Raw genomic sequence first — 24,815 nt, 5'->3', positions numbered from 1 at the left:
CATACATTTCTTACAATACATTCAGCACCATTATCTCTAACAAAAGTAGGTATCTTCAGGTGTTGACAGAGGTTAGTTAGATCTTAAAGGGAGACCAAAGATTTTTCTCATATTTAAACAAACTTCTTCCTCAAAATCTTCCGAGTGGCCATAGCTGCAGATTACTAGGCAATGAAAGAAGAAATAGAAAACAAATTTCAAATACCTTTTCTGTTATGGCTTGCATATTGAATTTCAGAGCATAAGAAGAGTATGAATCCGTCTTTTTTGTCACTGTATGTATAAATATACAAAAAATTCAGAGCAGTTACTTTGTAGATTCAAGAACAGGAAGCACCTCTGCTACAGCTTCGTGGAGAAAGTCCCCTGAAAAAAAACTGCGTATGTACTTCACGTACATCACTGCTACCTCCCCTTTCCTCTTTCTGTCTCACATCTGTCTTCAGACAACTCCTCTTCAATGGTCTCCTAATCTACATCTGTTCCAAGAAATTTTAAAACACTTTTACTACATGCAACTCCAAAAGGCTTTTGCACATTCACAACGTATTTCACTTTCCCTTGAAAAATATGGGGCATTTATTTCCTAAGTAACACTTCAAATGAATGTCTTTTCATAAACATTCCAATGTATTGCATTTCCCTATGTTTCCATTTCTGATTTCTACTCCTTTTCTTCCAAACTCAACTTCCAGAATCTGGGCAGAAATGTTAACAGAAACCATTCAGTACTCTTTACAGTGTTAATGCCATGATTTCATTTCAGCCCAAACATTCAATTTCTGCAAACCCCAACATTTTATTTGGAACATCATCATGCATTTATTCAAAAGAAAATCACAGGAAGGAAAAGCTCTTCTCCATAAGAAATTATTCTTACCTCTTGAAGGTAGAACGCAAAGTACCTCAAGAATTTCATTTCTAGTTTTTAATCTTTGAATAACTTTCTCAACTACTCTTAGAACTAATTTTGATAAGAAATAGGAATTTAGAGTTGCATTCAGGTTCACTACTCATCTGTAACATCCCTTTTTGCCTGTTTCCTAATTACTTTGTTGATACACACTTTGCCAACGGGGCATGAACTGACTGCTGGTGAGTCCAACACTGCATTCACTCATTAAAAATTTTCCATAATCAAGAGAAAGTTTACAATTACTTATAATCTCACTGGGAAGAGTGATTATGCTCAACGAGCTTTCTAATGGGGTTGCTGTTTTGACTATAGCTCTCCATACAGGACATTTACACAAGAAAAACAAGAAAAAAAAGGGTTTTTGCTTAAGAGATTCATAAGCTAACTCTGCTTTAAGTAAGTGTGTATCTTCTACTCCATCTTATCTAGTTTAGAGAGAAAATGCTTGGCTACAAAAAACATCTTTGACTTTAAATACTTCCTTATTGTCAGCTTGAGCACAATGTAGTTTTTAGTTCTTTAGAAAACAGCCCTGGATGCTGATTAAAAGAAGAAATAAATTTAAACAAAAACAAAAACAAAACAAAACAAAAAAATAGGCAGGAAGGAAAGAGCAGGGAGTGGTATTTCATGAGAAGACAAAATCTAAACCATTTACCGTTGTGTTAGAACTTTCTATTGAAAAAAAGCTATTTATATTTCAATTATGTGACAGGATGCCACAGTTTGAAGTAATTTTGGAAAGAAGAGGCCTTAAAATTAGGTACTAATGGTGCCAACTTGCAAATCTTTAGATTAGTATATTCCCATAACAGACATTCACAGGCTGCACTTATTTAAAACACTAAATCAAACACCTCCTAAAATCAGTAGCAGATTTAAAATGTCAGCCAGGAAAAAGCCTCGAGGAAGTATTCATTTGTCCCACAGTTCAGTCCCAACAGAGTTCAAGAAGAAAAACTATTACCAATAATTACCAATACACAATGAATACCAAAACAATTTCTTTCCCCTCGCCCAAGGTGTGGATTTTCAGAGATTAGCAAAAACCAGACTATTGTCCTCTACCATATCCTTTCATTTCATTGAGGCCCTGGCTTGCTCCTGATTTTTGCTGCCTCACACACACAAAGCTGCTCTTTCTTGTTGCCAGTGACAGGAGCAAGGATCAGGGTGCATGTTCACTCCCACAGAAACACCTGAGGCTCCGGTGTCCACCCCCACACCCCCTGCTATGGGCTGGCTAAATCGCAACCAGACCACTTCCCCCAAATGCCTCAGCATATGCAGCACTATGGAAGCAAAATGAAATTACTTCACAATGTCCATATGTCTAAACACACAACAGTCTTACACTGTTAGAGGAAGTAAAAAAAAAAAAAAAAATAGAAAAAAGGAAAAAAAAAAAATACATTTATACCCTTAGGAAAGGGAAAGTACCAAAGCTCCTCTTGGAAGCTGTACTAAAAGATTAACATGAAACCTATTTATGTAATTTATTGTAGTTATTGGTCTCTTTTCCATAGTGGAAAGCCAGGTTTATGGAGATTTACAGAAATCAACAGCCTAGGTCTGCAATGACAAATCAAGAAGGCCCAGAGGTACTAATAACTGGCTTTGTATGTGCAGACATACGTGTGCAAACACAGATGCCCAGTAAAAAAAAAAAAATTTCTTTCTAAACTTCTGAATGGTTGTCCTAAAACAGGGATTATTTGGTATATTACAAGTTATTTAGTATATTAAGTGAATACAAATTAATGTTTTTTTAAAAAGTTTTTATAGGCAATGTATGGAAAAATCTAATTATTCTCTACTAGTTTAGCTAGGAATAAATATTCACCATAAAAAGTTTCTATAAAAACTAAGAAAACATTCTGGAAAAGCAGAATCTGTTACAGGGAAGACAAAATATTTAAAATGCAATGTCCTATAAGTTGCTCTAGAATAACCACTTGGTTCTGCAAAGTCAAATATTTTCACTGAACAGCAGAGAAATGTAGGGGTAGCTTATTTTATTTTCAGCTTGTCTTTGCAAAGAAAGTAATCTTTTCTTTGTAACATTGTCTCAATAGAACATTGCACTTTATATATGTAATACATTATACAGATACAATATATTAGTATATACAATACATGTGTATATGCAATATATTATGGTTTTGGATATAAGAGATACTATGATATAAAGGCTGATATTTAGCCTAAACGGCAGAGTACATAAAGCTTATATACACACATAAGAACAGTTCCACTTTGTACTCACTCTTACAAAGTTGTCAGGGAACAAACCTCTTCTGCCTTTGAGCTGTCCTTCCCACCAGCCTCCATCATCCTTCTTGATGTTGGTGATTATGTCACCTACAGTGATTGTCAGCTCATCATCGTGTTGAGCTTTGTAGTCAAACTCCACTATCGCCTCCACTAAAAGAGAAACACACATGTGCACAGTTATTGACTTCATTTAAGTTTTCCTGCCTTCCAAAGGCATAAGAAAACACCAATGCAATCATGTATTCTCAGTGAAAGTAATATATTCAGCATAACCAAGAGAGTACATCAAAGAGGCAACATGCAATGGTAATGTTTTGTGGGTAACTGCTACAAGAGAGACCAAAGTGAAAAAACACACAAGAAAGCCCATTGTGGTTAAGGCAATATTTTTCTTTATTTTTGAAATTAAATCAATTTGTGATGCTTTAGCAATATTTATTCTGGCAGCATTACAGAGTTTATTTTTAGTTCTTGGACAAAGTTTTGCCTTTTGTTCACAGGGCTTTCAAAGCATTTTCTTTTATATGGAAATAAACATGGAAAGGTTCTCAAATTCATAAGTATCCCAAGCACTGCAACTACCTTGTTACCTAAATACATCACTATCAACCTAAAAGGTATTTAACAAGACTTTTTTTCCTCATAATGACTTTCAGTGTTGTTTATATAGAAATGTAAAGCTTTGCTTCATGAACATGCCCTCACAGGGTTTTATCAAAGAGGTGATTTACTTTCACTTGTGATTATGCATCAAAGAATTAAGATTAAATACTTCTACTGCTCTGAATGTCTGTTATCAGAGTTGCACTATAAGCTTGCTATCATTATATGGTATGTGTGTCTTTCCCCATCCCTTGAAACCACACGCACAAGAAAGTCTCGGTAGAGAATTAAGAAAGTTATAAAGAGAGAAAAATTCCTTTAGAGAATCAAAAATAATACACCTGGGGTGCTCAATGTGGAAGCCATAGTTATATTTAGTGGTTCATCGAACATTTACTGGCCAGACTGGCAAGATCTGGAACAGCCATATCTGCAAACCTTACTCTTCTTTTCTTCAGTGGAAAATCTCATCCCAGGACTTTCCACCAAACATTTATCATTTCAACCATTGAAACAGCAAAGTGAGAACTAGTAACAGGCATCTGCTTTCTGCATAAATGACCATGGATACCCTGCAAGCTCTAGCCTGCAAAGAGGCAATACCAGCTCACAAAGCAAAGCCAACCATCACACCACAGGCAGCAAAAAGGTTTTGCCTGAATAACTAATCCTGCATACTAAACTGAATTAAGTTGACAGGAAAGCAGAGTTACTTCTTTCCACCCCCAAAATGTCACACAGTCACAATGCTGAATATCTCCATCCCTCCTCCAGAGCCTGCAAGTCATAGCTAAAGCAGTGACTTTCGGATACGTACCAGCCACAAGTTTATAATATACCTCTATTACTTCTTCTGTGAAGTCAAAAACCATCGTAAAACCATTTTACGGGAGGCCTGCTAAACTACATAATGAACAGCAAAAGAGAAAGAGTGGCACCACACATTATAAGCTGACATGCAAACAGAACATGGAAAGTGGAACAGCGAAACTTAACTGAAAAATCAGTCATTCAGGCTGAGAGGGACTTCACATTTCTAGTTCAGCTTTCTGTTCAAAGCAGGACCAGCTCTGAGGTCAAACCAGGCTACTCAGGGCTTTGCCCACATGGGTCTTGAAATCCTCCAACCTCCTCCTACAGAGGCAGGTAGGGCACACTGGAGAATCTGCTCCACTGCTTGACTGGGAAAAAGGTTTTCTCTACAATCTCCTGGAGCCTTTCTTGTATCAGTTTTCACTCACTGGTCTTGTTGTCCCACTGTGCACTGCTGTGCAGTAACTCCATCTTCTTGATAACCTACTTGTAAGCTTTGTAAGGCTGCTATTAGGACCTCCCAGTTTCTCTTCTCCAAGCTAGACAATCGGAGCTGCTCTACATTCAGGTCCCTTCGCTCTTGAACACATGAACCGTTCCACCAATTTGGTAGAAATCACAGATATGAGGAGCTTGCACTCCACTGCCTTCTCCAGTACTCAATAAAGATGTTAGACAGAACAAGTTTGAGAAGAGCCCCCAGTGGTACTTCATTTATTATCATTTATATATAATCATTTATTATCACCTTGAATGTGCAGTACAAACCACTAACCACTGCCTAAATCACAGAGTTTTTTTAGTTTGGAAGGCACCTCTGTAGATCAGTCCTCTTATTCAATGCAGAAACAGCTAAAGCACAGACTGCTCATTCTTATGGAGCCAAGTTTTGAGTATCTCAAAGAATGGAAATTCCAGTGTTTGATCGCCCTTAAGATTAAATATGCTTTCAGATACATCAATAAGATCAGCTTGAGCCTTCTCCAGACTGAACAGCCCCATCTCTTTCAGACTCTCCCCAGATGTCACAGGCTCTAATCCCTCTACCACCTCCATGGCCCTGCACAGGGATCACTCTGCTCTCTCCATCTCTCTCTTGTAACACAGAGCCCAGAACTGGACACAGAACTCCACAGGTGCCTCACCAGAAAGGAGAAGGGGAGAAGGATCACATCACTCCTCCTGCTCCCAGCACTCTGCCCAAAACAGCCCAGGGAGCCAGGAGCTGTCCCTGCCACAAGCACACGCTGCTGCCTCACGCTCTGCTTCGTGTCCAGCAGCATCCCTGGGCCCTTCCCCTCAGAGCTGCTTTCCAGACACTCAGGCACAGCCTGTACTCATGCCTGGGGTTATTCCTCTCCAGCTGCAGGATTTGTAGAGATATGACTTCCATTTCATAAATCTACACTGACTACCAGCTTCCTGTTCTTCATAAATTTGGAAAGTGCCTCCAAGATTATTATTTTCATCATCTTTCAATGGTTCACATGGGGCTGACCAGCCTGTAGTTTTCAGCAAAAAAAAGAGGCTTCCTGCTCTTCATGAAGACAGGAGGTGCATCCTTCTGGTTTTAATGAACCTCTCCTAATCAGAGGGACTTTTTGAAGACCATCAAGCAAACCTCCTGATATCAGTTAGCTCCCTCAGAAAGTACCAAACCAGGGCCTTGGCTTTGCACATGACCAGTTTGCTTAAATATTCTCTAACCTGATTCTCTTCCACAGAGGGAAGGTTTACCTGGACTTTCCTATTGGTTTAAGAGTCCTGAACAGGCCAACGTCTTTCCTCTTCAAGTCCAGGCTTGCAACCCTGCTTTCTGCCTATCTCCTCCTGTCTGCATCCTGAACGTTGTCATTCCCCGTCAGTGCCACTGAGGCTGCCCTCAGCCTCCAGATGCCCAAATAGTTTTGTTTGAAGGTATGAGATCCAGTAGACAACACACTCCAGAAACCTCCTGAACTGCTCACACTCAACCCAGCAAATAAACAAGCTACACTCTCCCTCCAGTAGATATCAGAGTGATTGAATATGAGCTATGCTATTGTATCTTCACAATCCCAATCCCACAATCTGAAGCTGCATGCAGACAAGTAATTCCTCCTTTTCATCTAATGCTGTCTGCATGAGAACACAGACATTTCAGAGAGGAAACCAGCTGTGCTGACTTCCCAGAAAGAGTAGAAAAGTTTTCCCTGTAATTCTGAAAAACACTGCCTTTTGTTTATATGGGTATACTTGGGAAAGACCCCCTTCAGTCCTGATTTTTTTGATTATAAGGTCCCCATTGTTTGTATCACACTTTGTTTGCTGACCTGGCCTACCAATTGCTCATAAGATAGTTAGCAGAGATGCTTTTGCCCTAATCAGATGAATCCTATCTTTTCCAAGCAACCCTCAAAAAGACTCTCATGATCATAAAACTAGAATTCTACTGCTGACACCAGCTATGCAACCAGCTTACCCACAGATCTCTCCACTCATCCTAATGAACTTTGCTGTCACCAAAGGATCAGGGAGAATCCACCCAGGCTCCCACACTCTTGGCCATCACTCCAGAGCCATATTGTCACAGCTGATAATTTCAGATCCCTTCAGGTGGTCTCATTGAAACCTACCAGGCAGAGCAGCAGGGAGTAGTAGCCTGAAACCAGACAGGCTTTGGCAGTCTTACCACAGTGTTCCAGGTCCTGGCAGCCAACAAGCCTCTCTAGATTACAAGTCAGTCCAGGACAGGTCCCATCAGCAGATGGGAGTCTCCAACACTCGCAGGAGGGAATTTCCCAGCTGTTACCACTTCCCACTTTCTCCTGGTGCTTCTTCATGGCTCAGATTTACCAGCTTGGGTGCTTCACTGGACTGAGCACCAGACCCCCATCACCTACAAAAGCATTGAATCTGTTCTCTAATTGCAGATTTTGAAGCGGAGCAGAGCCTTCCTCCTGGAATCAGAACTTATAAACTCTGGGTTTTCAGGCTTGCCATTCTGGGAGTCTCTAAACCCACACCAAGAAGCACAGACTCCATCTGCCCTTCATTCAGCAAAGTTGTGGGTTTGGGTTCTTGAAACCTCAGGGTCCTGAAGACCTGGAAAGCCCAACCATCTGAGTTCAGCTAACTAACAAATTTTTACAAATATTTCTAATATATGAAGTAGCATCAATATTAGCCATATATATCATACACATACATACATAAACATACATACATACACATACATAAATATAGTTTACCCAGACCAAGGTGTATTTGGATCAGAAGTGTATTTACACAATAGCTCTCCAAAAACTACTGGATTCAAGCAGTGGCATCAAGGTACACACATCAATGAAAATTTTAATCTCCACAGAACACAACAGGACTGTGGCTCAGAGAAGGCAAAATTTAGATTATTTAGCATGGTATTTCCAGTTTGGTTGAACCCCAGGAAAGATCTCTTGAAAGTGAAGTCCTGTATCTTCATTTCTATGCAGCCTACTGGGATGTCCTTGCTTTCAGGATGCAAAGCTTTTTGCGTGTGTCAAGTCATTTCTCCTCCCTACTTAGGAAGCCTTAAAATCCTATTCTGATTTTAAATGAGTGCAATTACATACTGCTTTGCTCTTCCTAAGCAACTAGGAGGTGGGTAGAGAGCTGTAGGGGGGAGATGGCAAGGCAGCAGGGATTTGGGCTGGCCCCGACCACTGATTCTTCAAACACTCCTCAACATTCAAACTGCAGCAAGACATAATGAAAGAAGACAAACAACTCTCCCACTCTATAAGTCCCATATTTTTCAAGAGTTCTTCTGTTGCTGTTCTTTCCCTTAAGAAGGCTGCAAAAATGACATGATTATTGACAGTTTTCTTATTAATTATGTTCTCTCTTTTAAGTAAAGGCACCAAAAGGTGGAACGGGGCTGTTGACTCTACAGTGGCCTTGGTAGGCTGGAGGCACTGGAGTTAACTCCCTGAAGTTTGTCTGGCTTGCACTAATTCACATACAGACAGCTGCAGCTGTTCAATCACTTTTATTTTACTGAAGGTTTGTTTAAACAAACAGAAAACCCCAACCCTTTACTGTTCAGGCCTTTCTCTGTCTATAAAAGTTTCCACTTATTAAAAAACACATATAAATATTTTTAAAAGCTGCCTCCTCTCAGAGAATTTGATTACTGTAATGTAAGTGTGTGTAAGCTGTCAGAGACATATGAGTCACCAAAATAGGACCACACAATCAAGATGTTTATAAACTCTTCAAAGGAAACCAAAAGCACAGTTTGGAAAGAGAAATAAGAGTACACCTAGCAAATGTGCAGAATTGTGACAAAATGATGGGAAGATACTTCTAAGATCACTCAAAATTCTCATTTATCACAGTACTGAAATCTGAGGAGCGTATGACAGCCAAAAGTGCTCTACAATTTATAGGTTCTTGCAGTTGCAGTTTTTAAATCAAACTCATTTTTTAAAGCATTTTAAATCGCCTCAAACTGTTTTGAAAAATTCATTATGCCAGTCAAACAATCTTTTTTGTTTCTTTTGAGGTGAAACTTAGTCTTCTTGGGAGCTGAATTGATATTAGAGACAACACTGATCCAGGTTTGTTATGAAAAAGAGATCTGACTTGTGCTTCACATCTGTAAATATGATATACCTGATTCCTGAAGTGCTGTGCTAGATTTCTCCTCAAGAACTGGACTAAAACTGTGTCCCAGTTAGCACAATGATTCATGACGTGAGAAAATCTCCATGGACAGTAAGCTCAAACTAATTTCATTTGTTAACCAACAAAGGTTGGTCTTAGGCCTAGCTCTGCCAAGGTAAACAGATTGTTACTTTAACAGCCAAAACTCAAATCCCTTTTAAGCCAAGAGAAAAATGAAATGGCAAAATTGGGACAGGCAGATCTGTTTTCTCTTTTTAGAGAAATTTTCTTCAAAATATTGTACCTCATGATGACTGAAAGTCAAACCTGCCCAAGCCTGCAAACTCTAGCTACTAGACTCTTTCTGTTAGAAAAAGGCATTTTGTACATTAGGAATGAAATCCAATATCAAAAGCTATTCAGGTTATTTTGATCTACAAGGAGAACATTTATTCTCATGCCAACAAAATCAGCTATTCCTAGTCTTATATTACCATCAATCCAAATTGTAACACAAAAACTCATGAAATAGAATCAAAGCTAGTTATTAAGAGCCCTGCTGGAGACTGGCACAGTACAACTCATTACTGCAATGTCAGGGACAAAGATTTTTTTAATTTAATGCTTAGTGGTTTGGATTTAAAATACAGAATTTGAATTGCGAATGATATGAACCAGGCATTGAAGTGTAAGTTGACAGCTGTATTTTAAAAAAGCTCACCTAGAAAAAAACCCGTTGATTTAAAAAAAAGTTTAACTAGTCCTACCATTCATTCCCCAAATTAGTCTTGCACATACAGGTGAAATAATTTTGTTGATAATTAAAAATATTTTTCTTATTGTTTAGTTTGTTTCCTTGCCACATTTCAAATTACAAGTAAAATCTAATCTCTTAAACCGACCTAGTCAGAATTTCTTTGATAATGCTACCAATACTTGAAAACAGAAATGTCTCTGTTCATTCTATTTTCAGTTATTGTACAGTGCCTTTCCAAGCAAGAAATAATAAAGAAAAACTGAGATTTGCTACTGTGCAACAAAAACTATGTTATTAAATCAGTTTCTTGTGAGACATCTGAAGTGTGTAGGCACAATGGAAATGTTATTAACCTCTTTGGCACTATTCCACCCAAGTAACAGCATCCATATGGCAACACCACCTTCTGCAGCAGTCTGGTTTCACACTCAAATGTAGACATTCAAGTGAGTAAATGCAATTAGACATGGCAGTCAAGGAGTTAAGAGCTGTAAGTTTTATGTTTTCCCTTTTCTAAGTCACTCAGCTTCATGTGAAGGATAAACACTCTTGTTGCGTTGGCTTACCCAAAAAAGCCAGAACAGAAACCAGACAGACTACCTGCAAATTTTCTGCATTCAAGCTTTCAGTTAAAGCTTAAACTACATTTCCTCAGAAGAGAATGCATAACTCCTTTGCATAAAGATAACCTTTAACAGGTTAAAAATCTGACCATTGAATTCCATCTGCCTCAACTTCACAGACAAGGTCTTCTTCAAATGTGCTGCTCTTTCTAAGACACCTGGGTACAAACTGGTGAGCCTAGCATACTTTCAGAGCTTACAGGCATACTTAAAAAAAAAGCACATTATTTTTGCTATATGACAGGTTGCAATAAAACTCTTAGTGAAATATTAGGAACCACCACCAGGAGAGAAAAAAATCAATACCTTTTATTAGACCAAACAGCAAAGCATGACAGACTTACAATTTGAAATTAAATTTAAAGAAAAAAACAAAAAACAACAAAACAAAAAACAACCAAACAACAAAAAACTCACCCAAACAAACAACAACAGGAAAAACAACAACCAGGATTGAGAGAAGATAAGGAAGACAGATTCATATAAAGTCTACTCTGGCTCTTCTACCAGAGAGCAAACTTATTGTAGTTTATAAAGACTCAACTCTCTCAATATCATTACACTTTACAATATGAGATGAAGGAATGAACAGGCCTTAGAGTCATCATTCTACCAAAATGGAAATGCCTCATAAAAAATTTGATTAATTAACAATATACCACTAACTTTACAGCTTAAATGTAAATTACAACTGGTATTTTAAGGAAAGTTTGAGCTGTTAGTTTTGTAGCATGTCTGTGGCACAAAAAAATAACTTCAATATTTTGTATCTACTTGACTGGAAGCAAGAACCACAATTTTCTTGAAAAATTCATTCCAAACTTTGCTCAATTTTTAACATTTTTATTTTGCAAAACTATCAGAAATAATATTCCCTGCTGAAAGTATTTGCAAGGATTTCACTTCACGAAAAAGAAAAGCTGTAGGGGAAGGAAAAAAACAATATCAGAAGGAAAAGCAGTACTATTTAATCTTCAAGATGTTAAATCCATGCTACATGGTAAACAGCAGCTCCTCCACTTAGACAACAGCCTTCAGTTTACATTATATTTTCCTATTTCCCCTTTGCAAACAATGTCGGGGAGCTAAAGGTCATAGTCCTAGAATAGTACCTTCACTGCATCACTCCCTCAAAGAGCTGAGCAGCCACAGAAGGGGGCTAAATCATTTTGCCCTAATTCATTTTGCCCTAAATCATATTGCCCTAAATCATATTGCCCAAAATCATATTGCCAAAAATCATATTGCCTGGGGTCCTTTCCTTGTTACAGTCCCAGTTGCCTCCCACAGGCCGCAAATCCTCCCCCAGCCTGCACCCTGGGGACACCCTGGGGACACCCTGGGCACACCCTGGGCACACCCCAGAGCTCAGGACAGGTGGGAAGCACTGGAGGGGAAGCCCTGTGGTGTGAATTCACACGTACACACACAGGCACAGAAACACAGCAGCTCTGCAGAGGACTCCAAGTCCTGATCTGGAGGACAGTGAACACTTGGCCTGGGGCTGTCCTGATGTGACTGTTCCCTGGACAGCAGCAGAGCTGAGGCCACTTCAGCTGACAGAACACCTGAGCTGTCCTCCAAGAAAAGAAGAGAGCTAGCTCTCTGTTTTTCAAAGAGGTATGCTTGGCTCCAGTTTTTTAAAATACACAAACACTCAGTTATTCGAGTGGAAATAACCCAGTAGCACAAGAAATACATTATATTCCAGCTAAGGCACTTGGTATGACCACAATCCATCGAAAAAATTTCACATTTACAGTCAGGTAAACAACAACAGTAAGTCAGTGTGTTTGTATTTTTGTATTTAAGTGGGAGGGTTTCCACATAAAATACAGATCTCATAGCAAGTATGTGGTAATCAACTTCAGGAGGGTATTTCTAATAAACATTATGGATTTTATTTTTTCTTAAGCCTATAGCAGTTGCCTCTAACTGAATTTATTGTGTCACACCATATCTCTGATACAAATTTTTTATGTAATATGCCAAAGCACATCTGAACACCAGAAACGTTCATGCCTGTGTAACTATGGAGTAAGCAAGGAAAGACCACTGTGGTAGTTCTAGGTGGCAGCAGTTATATTTATAGTCCTCCTTAATATCACTTTGGATCCAACAATACATGTTAGATTTTACTGGGATGAGTCTCCTTAACTCTTTAACTTAACTCCTAACTGTTAAGAAAGACTGAGATTGCATAGATAATCTTTGGCATTCTTGTGGCTGTCAGTCAGAGGAAACACTTCTATTCCATGAATTAATTGATCTTTTCCTTCGGGCAAAACGATCCTTCTGCCTTGGACAACAAACTACTTAAATCACATTGTTGCTACTGAAAGAGACTAATTTTACTGTAATCCACCGGTTCTATCAACCAGAGTGCATCTCAACTACAGCAGATGCTCTCAGAATGCACAAACAAACCTACTTTAAATTCACATTGTCAAGTTTGCAGACAACGTGCATTGTGTTAACCAGTAACTAAAGAAATGCAGTGCTTCTCAGAGGCAAAATTGTCTTGAGAGCTGTTCACCTTTGGAATTGTTCTTCCCCTCAGAAACTAATGCACACAAGGACCCATTCAGAAGAAATGGAAAACATCAGATTTGAGGGAAAACATTTAACATCATCTTAACATCATCATCTTAACATGAATTCCTGCCTCTTCCAATATCCATAAAAACAATTCAAAGTTCAGAAGAGTGTAAATTATTATACCCATTGCTGAGAAAAACAGAAAAGGAGAATAGTACTGTAAACTGTAAACTTAAAGTAAACAAAGACAAATAAGTCCTGTTTGATAAACTATACATTCATACAAACTTGTTACTAGTGCTTCTCTGCTCTTGCAGTTTCTAAATCTCACTCTCAGCCAACTGAGGTAGGATATGAGTTACTTCTTCAGAACAAAAAGGAGACAGATTACAGCTAAATACACCCAGAACTATTGATAAAACTACCACTTGGCTAAATTCATGAGAACTGCTACCAAATTAATGTATCACCATAAAAAGTAAGCAGGATGGAAAAGCTGATGCCATGAAAATAAGTGCTGTGTTAAATTACTCAGAAGTACTAGCCGAGTATTCTAGTCCCAAATTTGCCTTGATAATACTTACAGATGCCAATGAGGTGGAAAGACAAATGAATAAAAAATTTAAAAACAAGGAACAACCACCTTTTCAGAGATGATGTACGCATCATTTAACCCTCAGGAAGATGAGCAGAGATTGTGGTCAACAAGTGGTTCACAGTCTTCACATTGTGTAATGCATAGCATTTGTTAAAACTCTGAGCTTCTAAACCAGCAACATTCACCTCGTCTTATTAAAATCAGACTAGAAGCATGAATGTAATTATGAATATGATCTCAGAGGAGCTTGGAGGATTTCACTAGATGCCTAAGCTGTTACTATCACCACACGTCTTTGCCAAAAGTAGCAACCCTTTTGCACAGGAGGAGGATGGGGAGAACACAACATACTCCTCTGCATCTTAGCCACATTTGCTTGAAGTGCTCATAAAAACGGTGCTACATTAAGTAACCAGACTGAAAAGTGGTGCACATATACATCCTGTTGAGTATTCTTGCTTTTGGAAGTGGCAATTTCTGCAAGAAGAGATTGGCAAGAAGAGATACTGGCAGCAGTATCTTGATATAGCCAAAATCCTCAGACTATGCTACAGCCCCCTTTGCTGTGTGATGCCAGCTGCAGACAAACACAGTGTATTATAACAATTTCAATAAAAAATATTGAATTTCAATATTCAACAATTTCAAACCATTTTCCCTCAGTTCAATGGAATTCTATCATTTTTAAGATAGCAGTTGCAAAATATTTATGCCAGCAGCAACTTTTCTGATTCCACCTGTCATATGCTAGGACCACAAACCTGTGTTGTGTTTTAACATTATAAACTGTCACGAAGATGAGCACTGTATGACAGCGAGAAGCTGGGCTGGATGGAGATAAGAAATAATCAGATTTTTTCTTCCTAACCTCTAACATAAATCCAAGCATTTCCAGCTACAAACCTTCAGATTCAGAGGAAGGTCAAGCCTGGTATGGAAGTTCTCAGCAGTGTAATAATTTATATGCTAAATTAATGGGCAGAACTATTGTGCTTTCACATACAACAAACAATTGGGCATTACAGGAGCTGTAACTTCTGTGTGTGTGTGCTGGGGCTCACAGCCCTAAGTACAAGAGCTCAGGTGATTGGTAATTTGCATTTCATCACTATGGTCCAATACAACATTTACATGCCAGCATCAAAGCCATCTTCACTAAAACTCCACACCACACTAAAAGAAAAGCCAACAACCACCTAAGGTGTTAAAAACACCAAACTTCCTCGATTATGTGAGCACCAATGGAAGGTAGGATGGGAATGTTTGGCAAAAGGACACGTGTGATTAAAAGAACACATTTACCACCTATCAATATAATATTTTCTGGATTAATAAAGACATTTCATAAAACTCCTGCTCATGACCCTTAGAAACTTCTCATTTAACATCAGGTTCTTTTATTCTCCTTCAACTGCAGTAAGAACAATAGGACTGAAAAACATGCTGTTTTAGAAATTACTGCAAATATGAATTCACAAGTTCCAGATAATCCTTGGGCAAATAAACTTCACTATTATATCAGATAATGTGTCAGCTTCTGTGCATTAAAAAATGTTCAAATTACAATTTTAGATTTCAGGATGCAATTCTGGAGTAGTAAGTTTTTGATGGCATCTCTAATGCCTCTGCTTTCTCAGCTCAAATCAGTTTCTGTAGGTAACGTGTTCTGCATGTCACAATAAATGGAATTCACAAGCTAACACTTTTTTTCTTGATGAACAAAAATCCACATCAGAGGAATTAGCTGATCTGGTTTTTTTTAATGGTGCTTTCCAAAATCCCATGTGTCAGTCATAGGCCTGGGCAATGAGGCACTTGGATTAACATTTTTTAGTTTTATATTCTCTTTGAGAACTTCTCTTGATTTTGAACAAGACAAAGCCTTTCAGAAAGCAGAGATTCTGCTGCAAGCAGAAGACACAGCTCTTTGAACAGGTATCTGGTAGCATGTTAAATATCTCAAGAAGTCTCCTCCTCCACCAGAAAAAACACTCCCTTCCAAGGAATCCTCTTTAAATCTTATGGTGAGAACAAACCTCCAAAAGAGAGACACTACACAGAGCTCCTCCTTAGAAGAATAATCCTGAAAGCAAAACCTGATGCAAGCCAAAGAAGTAAATCTGAAAGCTTATCCCTGACTTTCATTGTGAGCCAGAGCAGCTTGTGACCTGATGACAGCGTTGTTCCAAAAGGGAATCTGAGCCACTCTGTGCTGGTTGAATGGGAATGCTCAGCCGAGCTGCACAGAGTGAAAGCACAAACAACAGTCAGCATTTACACAGAAGAACCCATTGCTGCACTGAGGATGGGGGGAAAGGGGGAGAAAGCAGCAGGATGGAGCTTTGTGGAACCCAAGCACACAAACAGAGGCAATAAACCCTATTGTTTTATAAGCAGTTATTCTTCTGACAACCTCCTCCTCTCATCCACCCCCAGTAACCAGCACTGGCACTGAACAGAACAAAGTGTGTGGCCAAGGAAGTAACAAGAGAGATTCTCCTCAAGACAAGTAGAACTTCCTCAGGTGCAGGCACAGAATCTTTCTACAGCATCCAGGAGGCAAAAGGCAGGTTAAACCATGCAACCAAGAGAGCTAGAGAGGACAGAAATAAGGTGGTCACTGAATGTTTTCTACCCTGAGCACTTCTTCCAAGGCTAAGGAGAAAGCTCTGCTTTTCCAACTAAGAAAAAGGTTCTTGGACTCCATCTCCTAAAAGAATCTTCTAATGACTTCCCTGGTTTCCAGTGGTACAAGCTTTTAGAGTAAAGGAAATCAGAAGTCAAAACTTAATTGTAGATTTCAAAGGGTCTGGAGAGGCAAAGAGTATGTCTTACATTCAATTTCTCTGCCTACAAGGCTGCATTTACATCAGCTCCTTGGTTTTGCTTCAAGAGAGACACTGACAGACTTGAACAGACAGGAACTGAAATTCTACTTAAAATAGCAACATCCTGCTTTTAAGTTCTCCATATTAAAAAAAAAAAAATAAAAATTGGAACTTCAGTATTTGGCTTTGCCAACTTCCACAGCCTGTTTTACTCCATGTACCAGAGGCACCACTCTTCCACCAGAAAATATCAAAAACGTGGCTGGCAAAACACAGTATGCAACACACACTTCAGCATTATTCCAGGGTACCAATTTCAACCCTGAAAAAATTTTGCAGATTAAAAAAAAATAGTCTCTAAAAGACAACCAATCCCTTTCCTTCCTGACATATTTATAGGAATCCAGCCAAAGGTTTCTTCTGTCCCTAATTTCAAATAAAATGCTTAGAGGATCACCTACAATTGTGCTGTCTACACCAGATTGCCTTCAGAGCTCTGTATATCTTTGCATTTTAATTTAGGGAATTTTGAGACACTGTAAGTGAAATACATAAGAAAGCTTTCTAAAAAGGGAAGTAGTACGTTTGGAAGACAGATCAAAGGGAGGGAGGGAGGGAGGGAGGGAGGGAGGAAGGCAGGCAGGAAGGAAGGAAGGAAGGAAGGAAGGAAGGAAGGAAGGAAGGAAGGAAGGAAGGAAGGAAGGAAGGAAGGAAGGAAGGAAGGAAGGAAGGAAATATGAAAAGATGGGATAACAGAGCATCAGGTATGTGAACAGACAAAAAAAAAAAAAGCTAAAGAGCACCTTTCCTGCAAAACAGTTGAGAAACTGCAACGTAGATTTATCTTTAAAAAAAAAAACAAACCCCACCCCAACAATCAAAAACCACCACAACACATGAACCCAAAGCAACAAAACAACACAACTCACAAAGGGAAAGAAGCATGCATGCACTTCTGTGAGTGATGATAAGAGGTGCAACTGCTTTCTGACAGAATGAGGTGAAGGAATGAGAAACACGCAAGAACAAACAAGAATGTTTTCTCCACAACTGTGTACAAACTATCAAATACTCTGCAGAGGAATACATATTAATAGATGTCTCATGACTCCAGAAGCAGTGCAGACAATTTTGAATTGTCAGAAAATAGTTCATCATGAACTAGACAGTATCTTATCTTAATCTTTCACAAACCACAGTCAGATAATTGTGATGTCAGCTAATCAAAAGTACTATTTATAGGTGTTTCACACACAGAAATCGTAGTCTTTAAAATAAGTAGCATGGTTAATGCAAATCTAAGTGAGCAATTCTGAAGGGTGGTATGAGCTGACAGAACAAAGACCATTCAAACTGACCTCAGTAGTCAAAGTAAAACTGACAAGTGTATTTCTACTATTTTCAAAAGAAGCTAAATAAAGGTATTTGATGAATGAAATGATCAACAGATACGAGGGACTTTTGTATCAAGTTTCAAAGAAAATAAAGATATTTTCCATTTTAAAAGAGATTACTAGATGGAGAAGGAAATAGTGGTTGTCCAGGAAGATGAACATTAAAAGCAATTGTAAACAAAAATGACAGCAACAGCAGCAGGAAGATTTCTCTCCCAGTTGAAAGGTTGTTTCTTGCAACAGAAAGAGCTGATCTTACTTGTACAAATTAGTTGGCTGTTCAAGGATAAATCTCTTTTCATCACACACTTAGTCAAGCAAGGGAGATGTCAGAGAAGGATTTTGCTTATTAAGCAAACCTCCATCAATAAAATAGCAGTTAACTAGTCTGGATTAGCTATACACACAAGTCCCCTGATTAACCACACGTTACCTCTACGATGTTGGAGCAGTTCAATACAGACAGATAAATTTGACCCACTGTGGTCTGCCAGACTTACGGACTGCTACACAGAAAGAAGCAACTGAGGAGCTGCTCAAATCTATCAGCTAACTAGTTAAAAGCCAACAAAATCCACAAAGTACTTAGCTTTTTGTCACCTGGAAAATTAACTTTGTTGTTCAAGTTACTCACAAAAATAGCTACAAAGAACACGTTTCCAACATTAAGATACAGCAATTAACAATGAATCAAGATTAAAAGTAATCTAGTATCAGGCGGAGATCAACGACTGAACTAGTTACATGATCAGCTCAGTTCAGCAAATGGCTTAGAATCTTAAAATGAAATTTTAATTGATGAAATTTAAATGTTACCATTTTCATTAAAAAAATGTAACAAAAGCACGGAAGTGAATCAAACTTCAAATCTACTCCTTGAAGAGGTTTAACTGTTTGACTTCAATATCAATATTTAAGTCTAAACCAAATCTAGATTTCAAGATTGCATAGTGATTAACCTTTTCTTTCCCACATGCAATCTAAAAATACAGATATTAAAAAAAGCTCGTAAGCTACCAAGTGTTTTCCACAACTGTTGGCACCCTGATGTGTCTCTGAACAAAAATTAAAATCAAATAATAAGGTGTAGCACATGGCACTAAAAAAATCTTTTAACATGATGAGGATTTATAAATGTGTAGACACTTCATTTACTCTCCTGGGACTAATTCAATTTTTCATTTTATTAGCAAGTGAAGTTACAAGCATTTCTTACTACCAGGCCTGCCTTCACAGGGTGCGATTTTGTCTTCCCTGCTAGCAGGATCTGCCTGGAAGCATTGCTGCTCACTCCCAGGTGTTCAGGAATTCCCATTGTCACAAACTTCTGGACTGTGCACTCAAGGCAAGGCTCCCAAGCTCAGCCTTTGCTGGAAGGCTTTCACTCTCTGTGCTCATTTCTACATCCTTTCACACAGCCATTTAAATTCTGATGGGAAAAAAGTCAGGTTCCTCTAGGGTTAGGATTTTTTATTGTAGGAATTTTTTGAGGTATTTTGGCTGCCTTGTGTAGGTTTTTGAGGGTTTCTTTTATGTGATAGTTTAAGCAGAAAAGTTGGAAATTTGTATTCAATGAAAATGGCAGTTCTGCAATTTCAATGAACTGTAATACCGTCCTATTTCATGGGAAATTAAGGTGATCTTGTCTAGAGTGAAAGGTTTGGATAGGATATTTTCCCACAAAGCTGTTGACAATAAAGACATGTTCATAAGGAATGAATAACAAAAAACAAAAGTTGCAAAAAACTGCAATAGTCAATCCTCATCAACAAAACATTCAAATATTATTTATAAATAAGCATCACCACTCTTCCAAAGCAAGCCACTAATCCTCAGATTTGCAAACACAAGGCCAAAGCTAAAACACTTTTTTATAAGTGGTCCAAATTTAACAGCAAAGAAGTTTTTTAAACCTTGCCATAACAAAACCTCTAAATAAAGGCATCTTTTTCTGGGCACAGTTTGGAATCTCTGGTGTGCCCTTTGACAGTGGGAAATAGAGGAGCACTAACAGCTCAATAAGAGCTCAGTGAGACCTCACAGAAAGAACAGCAGGAATGAGAAAAAACACTGAAAAATAAAGCTGAGGTCTTGCTGCTTGCCAGTTTTATATCTGTCACAAGGACAGAAAATTTTCAATGCTGCACAAGCCTATCAGGAAAAAAAAAATCCACTCTGCCAAGTTACTGGAGTATGAAAAATGCTTTTTGCCAGTGGTGAGGATGAATCAGCAACCACAGATAGAGAACATTCTTAACTTAAACCTGACATGAAAGTTCTCAAAGAATGGCTTTACAATTGGCTCAAAAATGAAAAGTTCTGTATGTGTACACTTATTCTCTGATACTGCTGCTATCTTTAATGAAAACCTGTATAAATCCAGCTCATGGGGAAAGATGGGGCTACATACAAAGAGAGCCAGGCTGACACAAATAGTCCATACAGCACCAGCAGTTGCACTGATCTCCAAGAACTTCTTCCCACAAAACCAACTTAAAACAAGCAGGAAAACCCCCTGAAGTGACTTCTGTGTGTGTTTGTTTTGAGACTTTGTTATCAGTAAAAAGCACCAATATGTTGCTTTTTAAGGTAACAAACAAGTTCCTGGAAATTACAAGTAGAGAATGCAACATGTTATGAGGATTCCTATTTTGCAGGGGTAGTTTTTTTGTTTGCTTGTTTTAGGTGAAATGTAAGTCACAAATTCATAATTACAAATTACCTATGGGACATAAACCACTTAATTTTTAAATACAAGCAGTGTGACCACTGAAAGCTAATTAAATATTGATAGATCATTTTGAAGGCTTTGGGTTGGGAGGGACCTTTAAAGACCTAGATCTAGTCTATTTGGGCCTTGACTTGCACCACATGCAATGAATCTATATTGACATTTTCAAAAAAGCATTAATTCCCCAGGGAGCTGTGCACCAATGCTGACTTTGGTCTTCAAATAAATGAATAGACTTACACACTGGTTTTGGTGTGAGCAGGTTTCAGTTGTCAGAAGTGATTTAGCTGCACAGTTTGAAAGACAGAGAATGAGATAAAGAGGATCTTTTTCCTTCTGTACAATACTCCTGATAAAATTCAAAGGCAGAGTTCAAAAGACACCTCTTTATACTGACACTACAGATTAATCAGAAGTTAGGGATATTTTTCTTGTATAAATGCTCAGCTTTCTATAATACATTATCTTTGTTGCTAAAGATAATTTTTTTCAGCTCAGACATCATTTCTGCTCCACAGCTCTACACAATTCTTCATACTAAATCAGAAGCACAAATTCTCAGCCACTCTCCCACTGTAATACAAACTTTTTGTAAAACAAAGACACCCTTTCCCCTTCCGCTGCTTGTTCTCCAGGATGCTCCATTCTCTAAGGCAAAGTTGTGTTAGGAACAAAGCTCAGCCAAGACTTTGCAACAGTCATCTCACCACACAGCTTTTATGTGGATTCGCCACTGCATTCTCAAGAGTTGCTTTCTACTGATGCTTCTCAGTTATCAATAATAAAAAGGAGGGGAAAGACAGCTTCATTTGGTAATACAATCCATGAATACTGAACTGCAGTATTTGCATATTCTCTCACACATAGGGACTTCAAGCTTTTATTGTTTCCTCTCAGTGTGAAGCAGACTGTCAGCAATTACTTTTACATTAGCTGAATTACTAAATCTTGATCCTCACCTCCTCTCTCATTCCCCTCCCCCTAATATATTCTTTCATCATTCCTCAGTGTACAGAATGTAGATATGCCCTGCAGCTACTTCCTGCTTTTGCATCAAGGGAAAACATCGGCTCCCTGGTCCAGGATTTTAAAAACCACACAGATAGGAACCATACAAATTCCATCACCATTTTTTATAAGCTTGCTCTATACCAGCAGGATCAGAGCAAAACAACAGATACCATCTCTGCAGCTGTTTTCACTCCTTTGATCTCATCAGGGCTAACCTGCTTGCAGCACATCAGTGACCTCTAACACATCAAACCTGAAATTTCAGCTGCTCATTTCACATTTCCAAGTTCTCCTTTTTCTTCCTCCTAACACATGACCCTTCTCCTATAAGCAGGGAAAGAGTCAATCTACAAGGTCAACACTGATCTCCTAAACAAATTCTGACCAGCAGTATTCTTAATACTCCCTCTAACATCCAGTGAATAACAATAACAAAAGAAGCAATTTTAATAACAGCAAACGGTGATAAACTGTATATATTAGTAGCAGTTTAAACAGAAATATGTATGCAGTCAGCACTCATATCAAAAGAAGACTGCTTCTCAATAAAGTGTCTTATTACATTACATTGTTATTATTACATGCTCATTACATTGCTTCCTTAAACCCAGGCAGAAAAAACCCAAAACTTTTCTAGCAGCTCTATTGTAATTTTCTACATATGAACCTTTGATTAGCACAAAAACAAGCAAGAATTCTGCTCTTTTAAGAAACAATCTATTTCACACTTCCTGAGCTAAAAGCAACAGTTAATATAAAAAACCAACTCTAATGGAGTCTGAGGAAGGAAGAGCTACTGCAAAGGAGCAAGAAGAAGAGATGCCACAATCAGAAATTATTTTCATAATCTTTTATTACATATACACACATATTTACATATGTTATATTTCTTGGTTTCCAACCCATATAAATGAAACTTTATAAAGGTTAGTGAAAATATTTTATTATAGTTTATGAAAACTCCACTGGAACTCTGACCATAAGCCATTCACAGGCTGTATAGTGTCACTGATCCTGAACAGATCCAATGTAGCTGCCTTCTTGTGAGAAACAAACCTACCAATGACCACAAAATAATTAAAATCAGTAATACCCCCTATGAGGAGAATAAAGACTTTTTATGAGTTGGGAAGGATTTTTGCACAAAATGTTCCCTACAAGGCCACTTTACAGTTGCTTAAAACCTTATTTTAAAAAAAAAAAGAAATCCAAGTGAAAAAAGTCATGCTAATCATCTTTCTTATTACTTCTCCTTTTTCAGCTGAAACTGTTCAACTGCCTTCAAGGATGACTAGAATGGCAAATACTATTTCTATTTTAAAAATTTACAGCTATTTTACTGAAAGGCTCCAATATCACCACCATTTTGGAAAGGCAACCACAAGCACACCTATCATCTTCAGTGAGTGATTTGTACAACTTCTGCTAAGCTCAGGCCTCAAAAATTCTTCATTTTAGATGGGAGCATGGAGTTGCTGGAGTTCACCAGCTGCACTCCCCAAGGCTCCTGTTGCAGTGAACACTCTTCAGGTGTCACCACGGGGCCAAGCAGAAGTTTGGATGCAGGCACAGCACTGTGCTGGAGGTCAGCCTGGCCCCACATGCAGGAAATGTGCTCAGAGCACTCTCTCTGTTGATGCTGCGATAAGGGAGAGGAAGGGAGAGGAAGGTGGAGGAAGCAGCATCTCTGAAACGTGTAGAGAGAAACAGAGGAGGGGGAAAGCTGAGGGCAGGGGATAGAGGAGAATTTAGAAAATTAAAAAAAAAAAAAAAAGGAAGGTAAAAAAAGAAAAAGGGATTGCAACTAGTACAGAATAATCACACTCTCACATAGACTGAATTCTTTTGATTGCATTACTTCTTGGTGTAACATTCCTTTGGTGTGTACAAACCAGCTGCAGTGTTCCACAGCAGAGCACCTTTTCCAGCCAGTTATGTAAAACCAGACAGACAACAGCTGTCTGCCAGTGTAAGTAACCTAACTGGTTCAAAGGGCACAAGATTCTCTCTGAATCCAAATTCCCAGCTATGGTGGCAGCATAGCTTCATTGCAGCATTATGATACAGGACCCCCACCTCATTTAACGCACTCAAATGGCTGTGCTTTGAACATGAGTCAAGACTGCCCAGCAGAAGAAAGGATTTTCCTTCATTTACTGTAGAAGTTGAGAGGTGTGTCTCTACTGACAGAGCCACACAGCTGCTTTGTGATGATGGCAGTTAAACGCTGCTCTCTAGAATCACACTTGTAATCTTGCATTTTCTAAATTTGATAAGCAGTACATTTCAAACCAGGTTTCCCCATATCTACTTTGTTTTCTGCACCCTCAGCTTCAGGAGGACAGTCTGATGTGTGGGCACCCCATGCTTTTGCAGTTGAGACTGAGTTCCCTGACCATACACAAGTATGCTTCATAAGTAGCTTCAAAATAAAAACAGAACAAAACAAATCCAAAAGCAACAACAAACAAACAAACCCCCCCCCCACACACACACACAGGTCCCCACAAAACACCACATCTTAATTTCTCAAACACTTAAGGAGGGGGACCAAGCTTGTTTCACTGTGTTCATGACTACTTTAAGATCTTTGCCTTATCCCTCCTTATTATGAGAACTAACACCATTATTTCGCTCCGCTCGACTCCGAGAAGTCCATTCCAAGTGCAAATTAATTAATTTGAATGTACTCTGCCTATAATGTCACAGAAGAGCTCATAAAACATCAGTTACGCAAAGTACTTCTTGTAAGGTCAGGGTGTGTGCTGTAAAAAAGCAGTGAATCTCAGTATACAGGTATGTATAACATACACCCATATATACACATGCACAGGGTTGGGCTAAAAACACTCTGCAGTGCCACACAGAAAATATAAACAGTTAATATAAGAAGGTGTACAAGTAATCTAAAAATAAAACATTAGGAATTGTAACAGTGTAGTGCACAAAGAATTCACCTATTCTCTTCTGCATCTGAGATACCTTACAAGAATGCTAACTATGTTAAAAATGTTTTTAATATAACTGCTTTCATTTGATATCGCCTAGAAAGATTTTACTTTCATACTATGCATATCTTCACCTCCTTGCACAATTTTTCTATTTG

At 38.5% G+C, this 24,815-nt stretch overlaps 1 protein-coding gene across 6 annotated transcripts in view; it reads right to left on the bottom strand.

Annotated features, from left to right (window-relative positions):
* SH3KBP1 (SH3 domain containing kinase binding protein 1) overlaps window positions 1-24,815 on the bottom strand; it is a 212,431-nt gene that overhangs the window by 185,330 nt on the left and 2,286 nt on the right. For 4 of the 6 annotated variants that reach the window (XM_088051918.1, XM_014253926.2, XM_014253812.2 and 1 more), the window contains exon 2: window positions 3,183-3,340. In XM_088051918.1, coding sequence (XP_087908044.1) covers window positions 3,183-3,340 — 158 coding nt within the window. Of the gene's footprint in view, window positions 1-205; window positions 326-3,182; window positions 3,341-24,815 lie in introns of those variants that run through there. The other 2 variants (XM_088051917.1, XM_088051919.1) reach the window with 2 other exon arrangements.

This window comes from Pseudopodoces humilis, chromosome 2, assembly GCF_049639895.1.
Source record: "Pseudopodoces humilis isolate 2021_Gansu_Grassland_sample_001 chromosome 2, ASM4963989v1, whole genome shotgun sequence".
NCBI lineage: Eukaryota > Metazoa > Chordata > Aves > Passeriformes > Paridae > Pseudopodoces > Pseudopodoces humilis.
This window is presented reverse-complemented; position numbering and strand designations above follow the sequence as displayed.